This window comes from Streptopelia decaocto (assembly GCF_964273445.1).
Source record: "Streptopelia decaocto genome assembly, chromosome: 1".
Taxonomy (NCBI): Eukaryota; Metazoa; Chordata; class Aves; order Columbiformes; family Columbidae; genus Streptopelia; species Streptopelia decaocto.
Genome location: NC_138663.1, coordinates 139,111,637 through 139,128,812, shown reverse-complemented (window position 1 = coordinate 139,128,812; position 17,176 = coordinate 139,111,637). Strand labels below are relative to the sequence as shown.

Below are 17,176 nucleotides of genomic sequence, written 5' to 3'. Positions count from 1 at the left end.
TCAGATATTTCACAAGAAAAATAGTTTGGGGGTAATTGTTTGGTGACTGCTATTTTTCATGTAATTTCAAATGCAGTATAACTACTTGTAGGCTTGGTGAGATGACTGGTGTAATTTATACCAACACAGTTCACTAGTTGGCTGCAGTCACTACTGCATTAACTAGGTAACTACTGTTATAGCTTGTCAAATATGCTACTACTGGTTTTCACTGTAGTCCCGATCCAAAATATTTATCATTCTGTGAGTTGCTGAAAAGATCAGTTATTACATCTGAAGTGCTAAGTGAAAGCGGAATATATCTTCTGAGAAGTCTTCCCCCCCTGCCCCTTTCAAAATATCAAAATATGTCTTGCTGTAATTTTTACTGCCAAGGGGATTGTTTGTTTCCTTCATGACCTTTTATCTGACCAGTATTTTGGGGGGCTGTTACTAAACTTAAATGCAGATCAGAGCTACCAGAGTCCAGTTCTGGGAGAGTAAGGAAAGAAAAGTGCAATGGAGGTATGCTGTTCTTTTACTTCCGTATATAGCTAATTTTGTAGTAAGTAATCTTGGTTGCAGATAAGGAATATATGAATTCAGAAGTAGTGTCTTTTAGTTATTGTATTGTATGAGGTTATTGTTGTGTGTGTGTCCCCCCACCCTGCCCCGTATGGGTTTTTTTCCCCCTACTTAGTAGATAGATCAAGTAAGTCTAAGGATAAGCAGTCTTAATTTTTGCATTACTTAGGCAGCCTGCAGTGAAAGATCAGGTGAAGGAACAGATGCTCTTAACAAATAACATTGGCTAATTGTTTCGCACATGTGCTGTAGGAAGAAATATGAGTCAGATGAAACTGCTGTTCAGAAAGGAATCTATTTTTTTATTCAAAAGGAAATCATCTTGACTGAGCTTTTAATTGCTGTTGCATTATGTTAGCACACTTATGGCTGTTGGAACCTGGGCAATGTAGTTACAAGACTTGAAATTAAACTGGGGAGTGGACAAATTATCTGAGCTAAAAGATAACTTGGTGTTGTGAGCATGACAAACTCATTTCAATTAAACAATGTTAAAATAGTAACTGCAGAGTTCGTACAAACACACTTGGTTTATTTGTATTAAGTTTGTGTTAGAATGTGATGTATTATAAGGTTTTGTTGTTTTTAGTTTTTTTTTTTTTTTTTCCCTAATCCTTTGACATCCTTAAACAAAACAAGAAAGTAAGTTTGGGTGTGGTGGTTTCAGTGTTTGGTTTTTGTTTTTTTCCTTTTAGTAATTTTATCACCAAACCTTTTGATAAAATTGCTGAAAAAAAAAATAATCAAATGCTGCATCTTTGAAGTCAGGAAAGTAGGTACAGATCCACTTTTTTTTTCTTAAAATGAAAAGGAGTTAGGCACTTAAGACACTTGTGATCCTTGCTTGTACTAGTGTCTTGATGAGGCAGCGTGAAATGCAGGCCCTGGTAGAGGCATTATAGACATAATTTTACTACAAGCTCTAAAGAAGTTATTGCCAGCTATGGATGATATTGATGAGTATGCTGAGTAAATCTGAGATTAGAGCATCTTGCCTCTTGGAAGAGCTAAAAGCACTTTAGTTTCTGATCCAGAATTGGGGAAGATGTTTTTCAATGGAGGTGTCTAGATCTCTTTAACTTCTTGCTTAGCTTTATCTAAAATTTAAATGTTTGTTTCAAACAAACTTAGGTATACTTGGCAGCAGTTATATAAATTATTCTCTTTGAAACTGAAATTATCAGCCTTATTGCTAATTGCACACTTCCAGACTCAGCTGTTTAATCAGCTGACAGTGGTGTTATCTTATAAACAGGAAGTGCACTTGAATCACTTTATACTCCTGTTGCTTCTGAGGCTTGAGTCATATTGGTACCCAGGCTTTGGCAGGGTCTTTCTGAGATCAGTTTGAGTCCTCATACTGTCTTTCTCTTGGAAATAAATGGTCAATTAATGTTTTTCTGTATAGATCTGCCTCCCAATATCCTGATGCTCTTTCAGCACACAGAGATTCCCTGTGATGTATCCTAACTTTGCTCTGGAAAGGCAGAAGCATTGCCTCGTTTTTCTGGTGAAACCAGTTCCTGCTGTTTACATATGTAGCTGATTTTGACAACAGATCTGCGTGCCATCTAAAGTGCCACCACCCACCTAGGTGCACAGAGACAACTGCTTAATCCTAGCAAACAGCTGTGGCTGGGAAAATGGCTGTAAATATGGCCCCACTGTGTTCAGTTATTTTCTCCTTTCCAGCATTTATATTTAAATGTGATTAAAATGCCTTGAAATGCATTTTTCTGTTTCTTCCTTCAGCTTCCACGGTAGGGCTGTGCTAGGAGAGGGACTTCTCTTCCCTGCTGTTGGGCGAGTCATTAGCTGTATTTTCAGCCATATGCCCAAGGGGATGGGATGTGTAGGAGGCTGGGCATTCAGTGAGCCACGTGGTTGCAGCACAGAGACACTGGCCTCTTTAGCTCTGAAACTGTGATAGCTTCTAGGGACCACCCAGTGTTCCAGCTGGCGATGGTTGGGTGGTGCCATGAAGCAAAGACGGGGCTCCACAGCCCCTTGCTGCTGTAGTGGCTCATGGTCTGTGTCGGGTGAAGCTTATTTGTAGCCCACTGTTTCAGATTAAATCCTCCTCACTTCCAGAATGGCTCCCTGCACAGACCGCAGAGCCTGACTTCATATAGTTCCTCACAGAAATGCAGCAGACAGGTCCTAGGTTAGAGAGTCAAAAAGGGTTGGACAGCACAAAGAAAGCAGAATAGATGTGCTGTTCCCCTTCCAGAGCAGACAGAGAGGTCTTCTGACAGCTATGCAGAGCCCTATATCCCTTCTTCACTGTGTCTGCTCCTTGCTTATGAAGAACTGGGCTCTGGGCAGCAGGTGAGGGGTGGATAGTAGTATACTGATTTTAGCAGCTTGGGTGTGCATGGAGCATGCCCTGATCTTCTCTACCTGCTCTGAAGCTCAGACTGAGGAGGTCTCTTAGCAAGGGCTTGACTTACAAAGAGGCCAAGTCTTGTTCAAAAGTAGATTTGGGTCCACAGTGAGTTACCAGGTGTAGATGTACTCTGTCTTTAAGAGTGGTGCACAGTTGGTGCATGGGGTGTTGCCTTCAGTGATGCAGAGAGGAGGAGCAGTGGGCATTGAGTGCTCCTTTCCAAGCTGGTATTCCTCTGGTGATGGTACTTCCCTCTTCCTTTCCTTTTGGGACTTTTGTGGACTTGAAATGACCTATGTGACTGCAGTCTGCCTCCCAAAATCCATTTAGAGGATAGTGATTTTAGATTGGAGCTGGGCAGCTCTATTCCCCACCCACCTCTAAGTTTTCTTTGACCACTTGCTGCAGCATTGGTGTGCATGTTTTGCAAGGCTAGTGTGTTTCAGCCTGTTTTCCAAGCTGGCATGCTAGTGAGCTCAGCTGGATCGTGTCCAGCACCGGCTCTGAGCAAGTGGGTGAGAGAAGGAGCTGCTGTAGAGGCTGCTGGAGTATTGGCCAAGGATTTACATGAGTTTGAACAGACTGCAGGCAGCTAGAGGAGGAGGTGTGTGTAGGGGGTGTGTGTCTTCTGACTCTGTTAGCTTCACGCCTCAGTTTTATTTCTGAAACGGAGCATATGCTTAGCTCTTCACTGTACATGTCAAACTTGAGATTTTGTATCCAAATCAAAGTTGTTACAAAGTACATTGGCTTCACAAATAAAAATGCTTTAGAATGCTTATTTGCAGTAAGGAAGTACTGAATACTACACAGCAATTGCTTCAGAATAATACTACTACAAAGCATTTGCTTTAGAATATTCAGGGGATGTTCTCAATCCAAGCTACATTTTTTACTTTTTTCAGAGAATAGTCTATAATACTACAAATGACAAGAGGCTTTCTTATCATTGATAAGAAGGTTATGAGCTTGTTTCCCAAGGACCTTGCTGGAATAGCTTCAGCTGAACCCTGTTTCAGTGAAATGTAAGGCTTATGAAACTGAGCTAATTCTTTTCGGTACTCATTTTTTAAACTGAAATACTTTGTTACAAAAGTTTTCTAGATCTTTTCTACTATTTTTTTTTTCTTAAAAAAAATTAAAAAAACAAAAACAAAACAACCTACACACTAACCAGACAAACCAAAACAAAAAAGCTTTAACTGGTTGTGCAACTTTAAGTTCTCAAAATAAACACCTTTACATCTTTCATCTTTTAAACATTAAGTCTGAATTTTCTTTCTGCTTGGGAAGGACACCAAATTTTAAAATTATTCACAAAAGTTGTACTTTTGTTCTATTTCTAATTATATAACCTGATATTAGCAGCGTAGTTTCCAGTATTTCATATGATGCTAATTTTTCTTGTCTGTCAAAATCATAATTGCGACAACTTTCTTTGTGGATTTTGTAGGATGTTTTCCAAACTGTGCTCCAATATGACTTAATATTTGTACTTACGTAGGCAAAGATATGAGACCTCAAGTATGAGACCTCTCAGAAGGGCGAGGTGGCTGGTGAGGTACATGAGATGCTGAGGCCTTTTTGTGAATGGGATTGCAGTCCAGCTGAGTTCATGTCACACTGTGGGGTAAACAGTTGTGATGCAGGTCTCTTGGGTCAGTAGTCAACCAGAGCTGCTTTTCAGAAAAGCAGAATCTTATGTGTCAGGTCAATGATGGCTTGGTGAGGCTGATGTCCGCAGTGGAGCTGGTGAAGGCTGGCCTACTGTTGAGGTGCTCTAGGACACAGTGCTTTTAATGCACTAGACCAAGTCTTTAAAATAAATACGAGTAGCCTTACTTTCAGAGGTACCTAATTCAATCAGTTTCATGACACTGGGAGTTGGATACTTTGTAAGTGGGCACCCAATATTTCAGAAGCTCTCCATAATGAAATAGTTCTGAGAGTTTCTTCCTACATGGATTTTTTGGAAGCTATCAGTGTTAGTGGTAAGTGATAGTCTGTCTAACATTTTTAGTGTGCATATCCATGCATCTATGAGAATTAGTTTATAGTAATGCTCAATTTGGGGGACACTAGGGACTCTGTCATTAGCCTTGTTTATGGGATCTCACAGGATGTAAAAAAAAAAAAAAACCAAAACACCAAACAAAACCAACTAAAAACCAACCAAACCTCTAGAAAATACAGTAATTTGACTATTTGCTCATGACTTGTATTTTAATATTCCTTCCTTGAAATTTTACATGCTGTGTTTCCAACAGAAGAAAGACATAGTTGCACCAAAAAGCTTACCGGATGCGGCTCTGCCTGTACACAGATGCACCTAAAGGAGAACTGCCATTGGTTTGTTTCCTGCTCAGTCACTAGGAAATGTTAAAATCTGTTTCTCCTTCAGCCTCTGCAATTAAGAGGGGGGCTGGGCCACGGGGATGTAATGACATTAGTGCACAGCCCTGTGCATCCCTGTGGCTCACTGGAAGAGTGCCCTGTGCTTATGAGAATCCACTCTCCAGAGAAGTTAAGGGTTAATGAAGAAGAGCATATAATGAATGTAAGTAAAATAGTCCTGGCTCCTTAAACTCATCCCCCTCCCACTGCGGCTATGAGGTTGTTTCCATTTCCTTGAGAGCTTTCCAAAAGCAGGCTCCTAGGGAATAAAATGGCTGAGCCAACCCTGGCAAGAGTTGCTTGTTTTTCTTTCTTTTTTGTATTGCTTGACATACCTTGTATGACCTATGAATTAAATACCACCACGTGGATAATCAGGTGTTATCAACTAGCTCCTTATTTAAAAAAAAAAACAAAACAAAACAGAAGTGGACACTTTGTACACATCCAGTCCCAAAGTGCACAGTGTACTGTACACAGCACAGTAAGTCACCCTAAGTAAGGTGCTGTTGCTTTTCAGGTTCTGTGAGTGACTCTTTCCAGGTGCAAGTTTAGTGGTTTTGTGCTTCAAAAGAAAGAAAAGAACATTATGTTACTGTTAGCAAAGCTTATGAGTACTCAATAATTAAAAGTTTTTTCTAACTGATTTTTTTTCTGGTGATTCTGTCAAGAAATGGTTAGTGAACTAGATCACTGTAATGGAGTGGATACAGAGTGTTTGTTGGTGACAGGGTAAACAGAGAACAAGTCTGACACTTTCAAAATACATCCTTGTGCTTGTTTTCAGAAGAAATGGAAAGCTGTGCCCTAGAACTGTGAAAAGGGAGACTGGTAGTCATGTGAACATGAGCTTCCACTGTGATTCCATGCCTTAAAGCAAATGTGAGTCAGATTTATATGTGTTTGTAGTGACTCCTGCAAAGCTACATCCAGCTCTCAAGCAGCATATTGAAAATAGGAGGGCATTCAGGAGAGCCATGAGAGTGAGTCTGAAAAAATATTTTTGCTGATAGACTTGAGAAACTTAATTCCTACCCCAAAAGAAAATATGGGGTAACTTGCTCACAATCTGAAAATAATTCACAAAATGAATGTAAGATTAACAAACAGACCACTAGAAGATTTGTCTGTTAGGGATAACTTTTAATTTAAGAAGGTAAAACATTTTTTTAATTTCCCAATTCGGTCATTGTTGCTCTGGTTTGAAAGTGGAAGCTAAACTGCGTGATAGCCATGGCTTGTATGTTATAGATTAGATTGGATGGTCATAATGAATTTTTCTGGACTGAAGGAATGGCTGCCGTGGGCTGAACATTTCTCTGATGGAAAGGTTTGTCAGACTTGTCACACTTTACAGGTAGCCTCAGTAGAGAGGCCATCTTCTCAAAGTGCCATGGGAGTTGCTCTTGTGTTTGTGGATAAGTCTGCCTGAATCTGTTCTGGAGTATGTGAAGTCTGAAGTTTGCTACATGAGGCTTTTGTTCAGGGCTGTTAACTTAGCACTTTCCTAGCCTAGTGAGGCTTTAGACTCACTGAAAATGGAGTGTCTGTTTGTTTTGTTTTTCTGTTTTTGTGTGTGGTGGGGTGTTTTTTCCCTTTTTTTGTTTTCATTTCTCCCTTACCACATGAGTTTCAAGAATACTTGTAGTCTAAAGTAGTCTTTTCGTATAAAATCGACTTTAGATGAATGTGAAGAGGGCAGAAAAAAATGCATTCTTCACTAGAAATGCAGTCTTTTTTGCCAGGATATTTAATGTTTGTTTAAATGTGCTAGTGTAATATTAAAAAGTATTTTAACTCTCAACTCGCTAATATCTCCAAATTTGTTTTCGACCATGTCTAGGAACTTCATAGGAAAGTAGAGGTCAAGCTCTTCTGTCTTTGTGGAATAGCACATCAGGTGGTCTTTTAAGTGGGATGTAGAGATAGTGGCATGGATTTGCTTGCCTTGTAGACAAAGGAGCAAAACCATGAGTCTAATTTGCCATATTTTGATGGTTAAGTGAGGATTCTGAACGTAAAAAGGGGAGTAGGTTGGGCAGCTTGCTTATAGGCTTGTTTGATTCTGGGGCCCCACTTGTTTGGTGGTAACTAATACCAAGACTGAAGTTCAGTGAGAGGCATGTGTACATCTCTTAAAATGAGATAATATCAGAGCTGTATTACTCTAGTGATGAGGTCAACTTACGTGCATTCTCAGCTGTTTGTTTTCGTAGCTGCATGTCAAAACTATAGAATGCAAGTTTTCAGGTAACCTGTGGTTTTTGTGGTGTCTCAAAACACGGGGAAAGCACTAACAAAGCAAACGCAAAATTATTACGGTCATTAGCAAATGTTAAAAAATGTACACACTCTTCTGCTGAGGTTGATTGACTATTTGCATGCTTAGTGATATGTGCAATCAAATAATTTCCTAATGATTAGCATTTTTGCTGTACTCCTGGGAGAAGGTGTAGCTTAACTTTCCTCTGCAGTTTGCTAAATGGCTCAAATTATTTGCAGTGTCCACACTTTGAAGATGTAAATGTGAAGGGAAGCTGTGTTTCATCAGGCTTCTATCATATAAATAACTCAGCTTAGTCTTATTTAGGTTAACTTTTTTATTTTGGAACATGACTTTATATAGTTCGACTCTGGTCCATTTCTAAACAAGGTATGAGAATCACTTGGTTATGTGTCTTCAGGTAGTACCTGGTTCTTACATAACTGTATTCTGTGAAACTTTCTGGATGACACTGAAGTTTTTCTGCTTATGCTATTTTACAGGTTTCTGGTATATTTTGTGGCTTCAGTTAAAGAATGCTAATATGTTGTTGGCTGGACTTAATAGTTTTCTTGGTGATTAAATATAGCATACCCATAAATGCCTAAGATTATCCTCAGGCAAAGCGTTTGCCTGATGACTTATAATTAAACTTAGAAATATGCATGTGCTAAAAATGAGTTACTGTTTTCATCTCTTAAATGACATTCTACAGCCTAATTTATGCCTTCCTTCTTTTAATATTTGGTGGTAAGTTTTGTAACCCAGAGGTGTGTCAACTTGCCTCAAATGGTGCCACATCTTGGGTATCATAACAGTGATTATGAGAGATGCTGTATTCAGACGAACGGAAATGCCTTATTTTCTTCACTTTAAAGAAATTGATAGTGCCAGTAGTGTTAGAATTGCCCTGGTTGTTTCCCAAGTCCCTTGAGTGATCTCTTGATCATCAAGCCACACACTGAATACAAAATAGCTGCAGATTTAAGTGACCTAGTTTTCATAGAAAGTAAGGAAGATATAAGGTTAAAAACTTTCAGTATGCTTACTTTTTTCTACTGATTAGATAAGAATTTAGAGCAGCAGAGCAGGCTCTCCATAAATGTCCTAAGAGCTCAGTAGAAATCTACAATTAATAAGAGGATTTCTTGTAGCCTGTTAGTCACTCATGACAAAGAACACTTTTAAATGCCAGCAAGGGTTTCTCAGACAAGCTATAGCAGGTTTTATGCTCTAGAAAAATTCCATTTCTGAGTAAAACTCAAAATATCTCGAGTCTTGATTTGTGGAACTGTTGAACTGGCTGATTCAGGCCCTAATATAAATGTGTCTGTGATACTGTAATATTCTTATTTTCCTCTTCCTGATTCCTTTTGTCTTATAACCACAAAAATGCTAACTTCAGTGTAGCTCTTATCTTTTGTACACAGTGTTTTTGAGAAACCACTTCTTTCCTTAAAAGCTTGACTTCTTAAATCTTGGGGTTTGTACATCAAACTGTAAACTTTCTTCTGCTCTCATGGCAGACCAGGTCGTTTTTCTCCTTGTATGTTAGCATTGTCATCACAAGCTGAGACTTCAGTCAATTGAGGTATGACTGCGTAAACTGTAGCGTCTCTGGAACTACTGGTGGAAACTTCACAGATCTGAAGTAACTTTTAATTTTTCCTATCCCTCTTTCCAGAGTAATTGCAAAGAACTCAATTTCTTCCAAGTGGTGCAGTCATCGGATACCTGTTTCAGACGATCAATTAGAAGTATGCATTTTGGGGCACGATATGGCAGGGCCAAGAAACCATAGCCTATCTACAGTAGCAGATGACATCCTCTCCAAGAATCTTGTTTTCATAAGCTCAGAAATAGCTGAAATATAACTGGAAGCATACAGCTTAGAGGACATGTCTAATATGTTGCTCTGTTAGTTGCACCTAAAGCTTTCATGCTTACTTTTCTCAGAAGGGAAGAGGTGGATGTATTTTTTGTCTCCCTCCCTCACTGACTGTTTGCATTGCAATGCTCAGAATATTAGTGGGTGGCAAACATGTACTCACTAGTGGTCAGACATAAAGACTTTATTTTATTGGTGGTAATAGAAGGTAACATTAACTTGTTGGGTGTTTTTTTTTAAAGCTGAACTGTGTCAGGGTGTTCACTCTCACCTGTGTTATATGCACTTAAACACCTGACCTCAAAGTAGCACTTCTGTTCTTGTGGCCAAACAGCTTGATTTTCAAGTATAGGCAGATGACTGACCATCATAAAATGTGTGTAGGGTAGTGTTCAGGGAACTTTTGAACTGTGAGAAGTGGGAATCTCTTCTGTGGGAAATAGCAAAATATAGGAATCTTGATGAGGTGGCATCGCTCTTTGTGCTCATTTATTAAAAGACCCTCAAGCTGAAAATAAGTCTGTCTTTGTTCTGGGATTGTTTTGACAACAAACACAGACATAATGAAAGGATAGTGACCAACTAACATGTTGCAGGAGTGTGCTAAAACTGGGTGGGTTTTTTTAGGTAATGTGCTCCAAGGTCCTAGAGTCAAAAGGGGTTCTTTGACTCCTTTCTTCTTTCTTCCCCCACCCGAAATGTAAATAGCCACTAATCTTATGGTAGGCATGGGTTTAATGGTGAATGTTAAGTTTTGGAGTAAAGAGGTACTCAAGGAGAGAGCAGCAGCCATGTTTAAGGTCTTTACAAAACTTATAGTATAAAAGCCTCTTTTACACCTTTTTTTTTTTTTTTTTTTTATATATACCTGGTTTTGGTAACACTTGGAAGTGACTTCTTCCTCTATTAGCTATAGTCCAGCTAAGTCATTGCCTTATACAGCATTTAGATAGGATGGCCCCTAAAATAAGTGGCCAACATCTGTTAAGAAAAAAATATAGCCTTGTTATTACTGCAAAGTGAAAAATAGGGATTTTACAGCGTAATTGCTTATGCTGAAGGTCTTTATTTGAATGGGAGCAGGGGTATTCATTTATAAGAATGAATTAAAGTCCATCAGGATTAATCTTCTTTGGTGTGAATTTACCACTCAATTTGAATCTTAAATGAACCATAAACAGTGATATTTTTAAATAAAGAGTGAAATGCAGAACATGTCAGGAAATCCAGAGGTGATGGTGGTGCTGCTATTTATGTTTCCTGGAAGAAACTTTGGCCTTTATTCCTACAGGTCTAATTATAGCAACTGAGGAAAAAAAATCTATTGCATTGTACTATTCCTGAAATGATACTCCAGTTAGAAATAGGTATTCTAGGTTGTGTCCTTTTGTCCAGCTAGCTGTCTGCATGAGGGCTTGATCTGCTCTGTCACCTTCTATGTTGTGGCCTTCCTGCCTCTTCCTTTAATCTGTGCTAGAAGCCTTAGGCCTGGAAGGGGCTCTTGTGTCTGAGTGGAGCAGGTTGCCATCATACAGCTGCAATGCCTTGTAACTGGCATCTGGCCTGATACAGGGAATAACCTGGTTCATGCTGCCCTGAATACCAGAAGCACACTCTTACATAAGCAAGGATAAAGTTACAGTGATGATCACATTTAGATACCAGTTATTCTTTATTGCTCTTTTGATGTTCATTTGTTCTTCAAGATAAAATTACATATCCAGTATGAAGACAGTTGATGGCTGAAAATAAATCTGTTTGCTTAACCTTCTACCATTCTTTGTTGCAGCTCTCAAGTTCCACTTACAAATATAGGAGTGAGGAATTCAAGAGACAGTTTTCTCATCTGCCAGAATCGGAGAGACTCATAGTAGGTAAGATGTAGGGCTAGGGTGGTGGATTTTTTTTTGGTGGTGGTGTGTTGTTGTTGTTGTTGTTGTTTGTTTGGATTGTTTTTTTTTTTTTTTTTTTTTAATGGTGAATTCTAACTACAGCTGATACCTTCCTATTCTCTTGCCTCTGACCTAGCATCAAATACCTTCAGGAAAGTCAGGTCCATACTCTGCTCCTGTACTGCCTGCTTTGTGAAAAAAGACAGATTTCTTTTGTGGGTTGAGAAGTGAAGGAGAGGATACAGGATGGGAGCCTCTTAATGTCTTTTGCTGCCACTACTTCTTAGGGTGTTTTTTAGATAAAACCCTACCTGACAGCAGCAGAGATGCCGCTGACAAGCTGGAAAGGTCACCATGCAGGGTCAGGGTGAGCACTGAGCACATAAACTCAACATATGTGTATTGATGGGCTTGTGCAATGCAAGTGTGAGAACAGAGGCAGAGTTAAATCCTGAGAGCATCAAATTTATGTTCTTTCCAGTGTAGACAACCAACTTGGTGTACCTCTTGCAATGGCATAACCATTTATTTTCTATCCTGCGGGTGTCTGAGTCCTCTCTTTTACTTTAAAGAGGGAACTAGTTATGACTGAGTCAGTTACCACAGATGTTAGTCCAGGAGGGAACGATTCCACAGTTGTAATGGTTTGGTAATTGGCTGCAAAAGTAAGAGGTGTTTCTTCAGTGACTCTAAGTAGATCATCCTTAGCAGAAGCTTCTCCCTTTCTCCCTGGAACTAAGCCTAGACCCTTGCCCTAGGCACCTTGATTAATGTGACTTCTGGGGCTGAGTAACACAGTGGGTGTTGGTAATTTAAAAGACTCTTTTCAGAAGCAATGCCAGCTATGTAGTACGAGGACACAAAACTCAGTATTTAAGTTTGTCATTCCCATCAGCTATCATAGGACATCATTGGAAAATACAAACTAATCTTCATTTTTATCCTGACTTATAGTGCAGTGCACTTGGATAGATTTGTCAACATGTTATACTGAAGGTAGATAAAAAGGTTTTATGCCCCATACTGGTTTGTGCAGTGGTAGTTACTGCCCAGGCTAGTGCTGACCATGAAGTATGTTATCTGGTGCTGTGCTGTGTAAATCTGATAGTTCTGTGTTTGTTCATGCCTTGAGCAGTGGTTTTTCACAGCCCAGTATACCAGCTTAGCTTATCCATAGGCTGATGAGATGAGTGCAGGCATAGAAGTAAGTAATGCTCAGGTGGAAGAGCAGTGGTGGTAAGTGCATGAGGTGGGAGGGGGCAGAAGCAGGTGGCAGAGAATATCAAACTGTGGTGCATAACTTCTTGGCACTGAGATGTTCCTTTTGAGCTCTGACTCCATTTTGCCCCACTGCAAAATCCAAATAAGAGAAGCATATAACCCTATCTTCTTTGCATGTGGTGATGAGCCTTATACCCTCTTTTATCACTTGCTTTGCGGGTAGGCCTGCCTGCGCTGCCTGAGCATTGTGTAACAAATACACTGTCCAAGAATTGGATATTGTTTTTATACGAAAGTGGCATTGTGACTGTTTAAAGTTCACCTCTCATCTTATATAACCTTTCAAGAAGTGACTAGTGAGAGCCTGTCAGTATATGCTTGCAGCATGTCAGGTTCTTTCCAGGTTAATGGAAGAGAAGTTAGAGCTTTCACTTGCACAGAAACAGTTAAATCCCGGTGTCCTTTTCCAGCTGCAGAAGAAGGCAGTTATCCTCTGAAATGCCTTCTGCATTTTTAAAATACTTAAGTTCAGAAGTAAAACAGAACAAAAGGATATTACTTCAAAGCGTTGTTTTGATGTTTTTCCCTTACACATGATTGATGTTGAAAGCCACTGAGCAAGCTCTGAAGCACAGTTTTGATGAACAGACTGCCTAGGACTTGGAGAAAGATTTAGTGATGGATTAATCTCAACAATGTAGCACCTGCTCCATTGTAAGCTAAGTCATTATTTATATACATTTTTTTTTTACTCTATAAAAACCAATGCTCCTTTGGAAGGACTTTTTGCATCCTCCAAGCAAAGAGCTTTTCCTTTGCTTGATGCAGGGAAGCTTATCATAGGCTCTACAGTGCTCAAAGAAGCAATTACTTGCTGCTGTTCATCAAAAAGCTGTAACTGCTCCAGTTGTTAACTTGGCTGTTAAAAAAAAGCTACTATTCCACTGTAATGAGCACAGTATATAAAGATTATAGGAAATATAAATCTTTTCTTATAATGAAAGAACAATTGCTTAGGCTTTCAAATTGGGATTTTAAAGGAGTGCCACTAACTTTAATTTGTCTGAAAATGTTGTTTACCAGCAGCATCTTAGGTTACTGGATCTGAAAACTTAGAAGGAGAAATGCTAATCTCTGCCTTTGTTTTGATATTCTCTTTTGTGTGGGTGGGTCATGGTGGTGTTGCTCATCATTTGCCCAGTACTCCAGTATTTATAAATTTGAATCCTTCTCTCTCCCCCAAACATGGAAGTTGAATGCAGGCTTCTTGGTAATGCTTTCCTCAAGTCCTTAACCTCAAACTCTTGCTGCTTTCCTTCTCCCTGCTCTCCCAGCATTTTGGTATCTGACTTCTCTTTAAACATGCATTATTTGTTTGGATTTCTTTTAGTTCATGTAATTTCATTTGCAGTCATGTCTCCAAGGACTTGTATACATGCCTCATTGATTGTTGCAATAAACTTAATTTCCACTTGATTATTTGAGGGGAAAACCGAAGAGAATTTTAAAAATAATAAAAGATTCTGCAGATGCAGGCCTGCCTTGGAGTTAGGATGGTGAGGGACTTTTGAACCTCTTGGTACTTGAACAAGAACTGTATTGATGATCTTCTTGTACGTAAAATCAAAGTTCTGGCTCAGACAATACCAGGTACAAAGCTTTTCAAAATAACAAAACACTTTGATATTTCTGAAGTTAAAATCATTACTATACTGTATGAATAGGTGCCTCCTGGGTATTTTCTATACATAAAGTTACCTTCTTTAGGTTGGTGCTTCCAAAAGGGGTCTGTCTGTCTTTCTAGCAGTAGTACTTCTGAAAATTCCTTTTGATTGAATATTCAAGCTTTGAAATTATGGAAGTTCCCTCAAAGAGGTTTTTATGAAGTGTAACCAAATAATCTGCTCTTGTTCTTAATTAGCAGGTATCTGATGATGGGTAATTGCATTCTAGATGAAATATGTTTGTCAGTTGGGATGTTTCAGCCAGAGGCAGTATCATAATAAAAATGACATTCAGTTTCTGAAACTATGCTATGCCTGAAGAACTGGATAGCTTCAAGGTGCCATTTAGTGTCTCAGTCTGCAGGTACTTTTAGCTAGTGATAAGACTGTTTAGTGGAAAATTATCTTACTGCAGCATATGAACTACTGTTATGTAAGAGCTGACAGTGTAATCTGTTATGGTATAAAACATTTGTGTATTCAGTTGTTTGGGTGCTTTGAAATTTGACTTATGAATACTTCTCCCATCTACTTCTGATCTTGCCTGATACCTCTTCTCTGAAAATATGGGTAATGCACAAGGAGTTGATATAGGAAGTGCTGTCCTCAAACAGATGTTTCCATCAGCTCTGGTATTGGGGAGTTCCCAGAACAGTGGTCTGGGTTGGATGCAACACAGTACAAGTCTGCCTTCACAGACTTGAAGACTGAAAGAAATGTGTGTTTTGTTTTGTTTGTTTGTATTTTGTTTTTTTGATTTGTGTTGTAATACCTTTATCTCATTTTAAGTTAACAGGTTTGGGTCAACTGAGCTGCAATAAGTAATTAAACTTGCCCTTGCTCTCTATACATAGATTATGCCTGTGCACTCCAGAAGGATATTCTGCTGCAAGGACGTTTGTATCTCTCTGAAAACTGGCTCTGCTTCCACAGCAACATTTTCCGATGGGAGACCACAGTAAGATCTCTTAGCTCAATTGGATTCCACTTCTTTTTTGTCCTGGACTATCAGGATATGAAAGTCCCTCAAACAAATCCTATCCTGTCAATCTCATGCTAGTAACTTTGCACTGAAAAGAATGAGCCTGCATCCCTGGTGGAAATGCAGATCTGTTGCTCTGTATAATGTGAGTAGCATTGGAGACATTTGAACGCTGAAGTAAGCCTGCTCAGTCAGTCATTCAGCATAGGAAGGAGGTCAGGAGTTACACTGAAGCTTATCCTTTACATTTCTGCATAATGGTTGGCCTCTCCTTGCCATGGAGAGTTGCTCTATAAAGGATTGTACCATATAATGTTCTCCCATAAGAGCAGGAGCATGATACAGTATATGGTGTTGCCCTGTTCAAAAACTCTCCAATATTGAACCTTGACTTGGTTTAGTCTTGCATGTAAATATCAGCATCTAAGAAGAGCTGAAAAGAATATATAAATGACCTCTGCAAGTTCTCATGTTGTGATCTATAGCTTTTGAACAGTATGAGCAAAAGTAGATATTGGTGACATGTTGGCCCTCTATTTCTGTCAAATTAGATGAATGAGTTAAAATTTTTGATTTAAGCAGTTGTTGCATCTGCCCTAGAAATAGCATGAGGCAATGAATGGGAGAGGGAAGGTAACCTACTTAATAGGTAATGGAGATGTGTCAAAATGTTCTGCAGCTGTGATACTGCTCATACTTTAAGTTAATCTCTTAAATTCTGTCATGTGCTCTGAAGTTCACAGGACAGACAACAAATAGCTCATGTTCTTTAGACAAAGGCAGGGTGTAGAAATGCTTTAACTGAAAACTGAGCTTAATTTCATCAGATGGATTTGATGATTGAATGTTTCTTGTAGAGATGACATTTAAAAAAATACACCATTGAATATATAAACTGTGCAAAGACTGATTTCTTTTTTTTCAGCCTAAACAGCATACGTCCTGGTAGCTTGTTCCTGCTTGTCCAGCAGAGTGATATCTTGAGCAAAATGTTAAGGCAATCTGAGCTCATCAGTTACAATGGTAGAGCCAAGTTTTGGGATCTCCTTAGCAGGCTATCTTGATACAGACAGAGAGAGTAAGTGGAGGACCTTCTACACTCACAGGACCAAGCAAGATCTAACTAGATGTTCTTCCTTTCTCTAAGCTGACCAACAGCACAGCCTTATCTTCAGGGGAAGGAGCTAGGCTGAAAGGAAATGGGTCGTTGCAGCCAGTAACACCATACTCTTCTAAACAGGAATGTTCCAAGAACTAATATGCAAGGCAAATGCACCTAAGTAGGAAGATTTCCTTGCAATGTATGGACTGCAAATAAACCTTTGTGAAAATGGACTAGATTACAAACTTTTGAGAGATGGCATAGCCAAGATAGTCTGATATCTGATCTCTGTCCTGCCTTATGTGTAGTGTACCAACTGGGACTGGCTTTCAGATCTGTGGTTTATATGAGGTTGGGATTGTGCCCTTAATCCTAAAGTGTTGCTGGAGGAGCACAAGGGAAGAAGAGTGAGCTACTTGCTTCCCTGGTCCTAGTGTGAAAGAAAAGGTTACTCTTAAGTCATCTTAACTTGCTTCTACTTTGGAATGTTTGTTGTTAAGGTCAGCAAGTAGAGACAGTAATTGCCTTTTTGATCTCAACTGAATTGCATGCCAGGGTTTGAGGTTAGAGTTCCTCTTGCTTGCTCTGTGACTTTGTAGATTTTTAGTCTTAACAGTTATTTTTAATATGTCTTATAAAATCTTTTTCTACGTAGATTTCTATTGCCTTGAAGGATATCACTTTCATGACAAAGGAGAAGACTGCTCGGCTTATTCCAAATGCCATACAAATAGCAACAAAAGGAGAGAAGGTGAAAACC

The 17,176-nt window shown here is 39.2% G+C and overlaps 1 protein-coding gene across 1 annotated transcript in view; it reads left to right on the top strand.

Moving 5' to 3' along the window:
• The window catches only part of GRAMD1C (GRAM domain containing 1C), a 55,189-nt gene that overhangs the window by 8,278 nt on the left and 29,735 nt on the right, over positions 1-17,176 (top strand). The window contains 3 exon segments of the mRNA XM_082074721.1: positions 11,285-11,369; positions 15,187-15,290; positions 17,072-17,167. Coding sequence (XP_081930847.1) covers positions 11,285-11,369; positions 15,187-15,290; positions 17,072-17,167 — 285 coding nt within the window.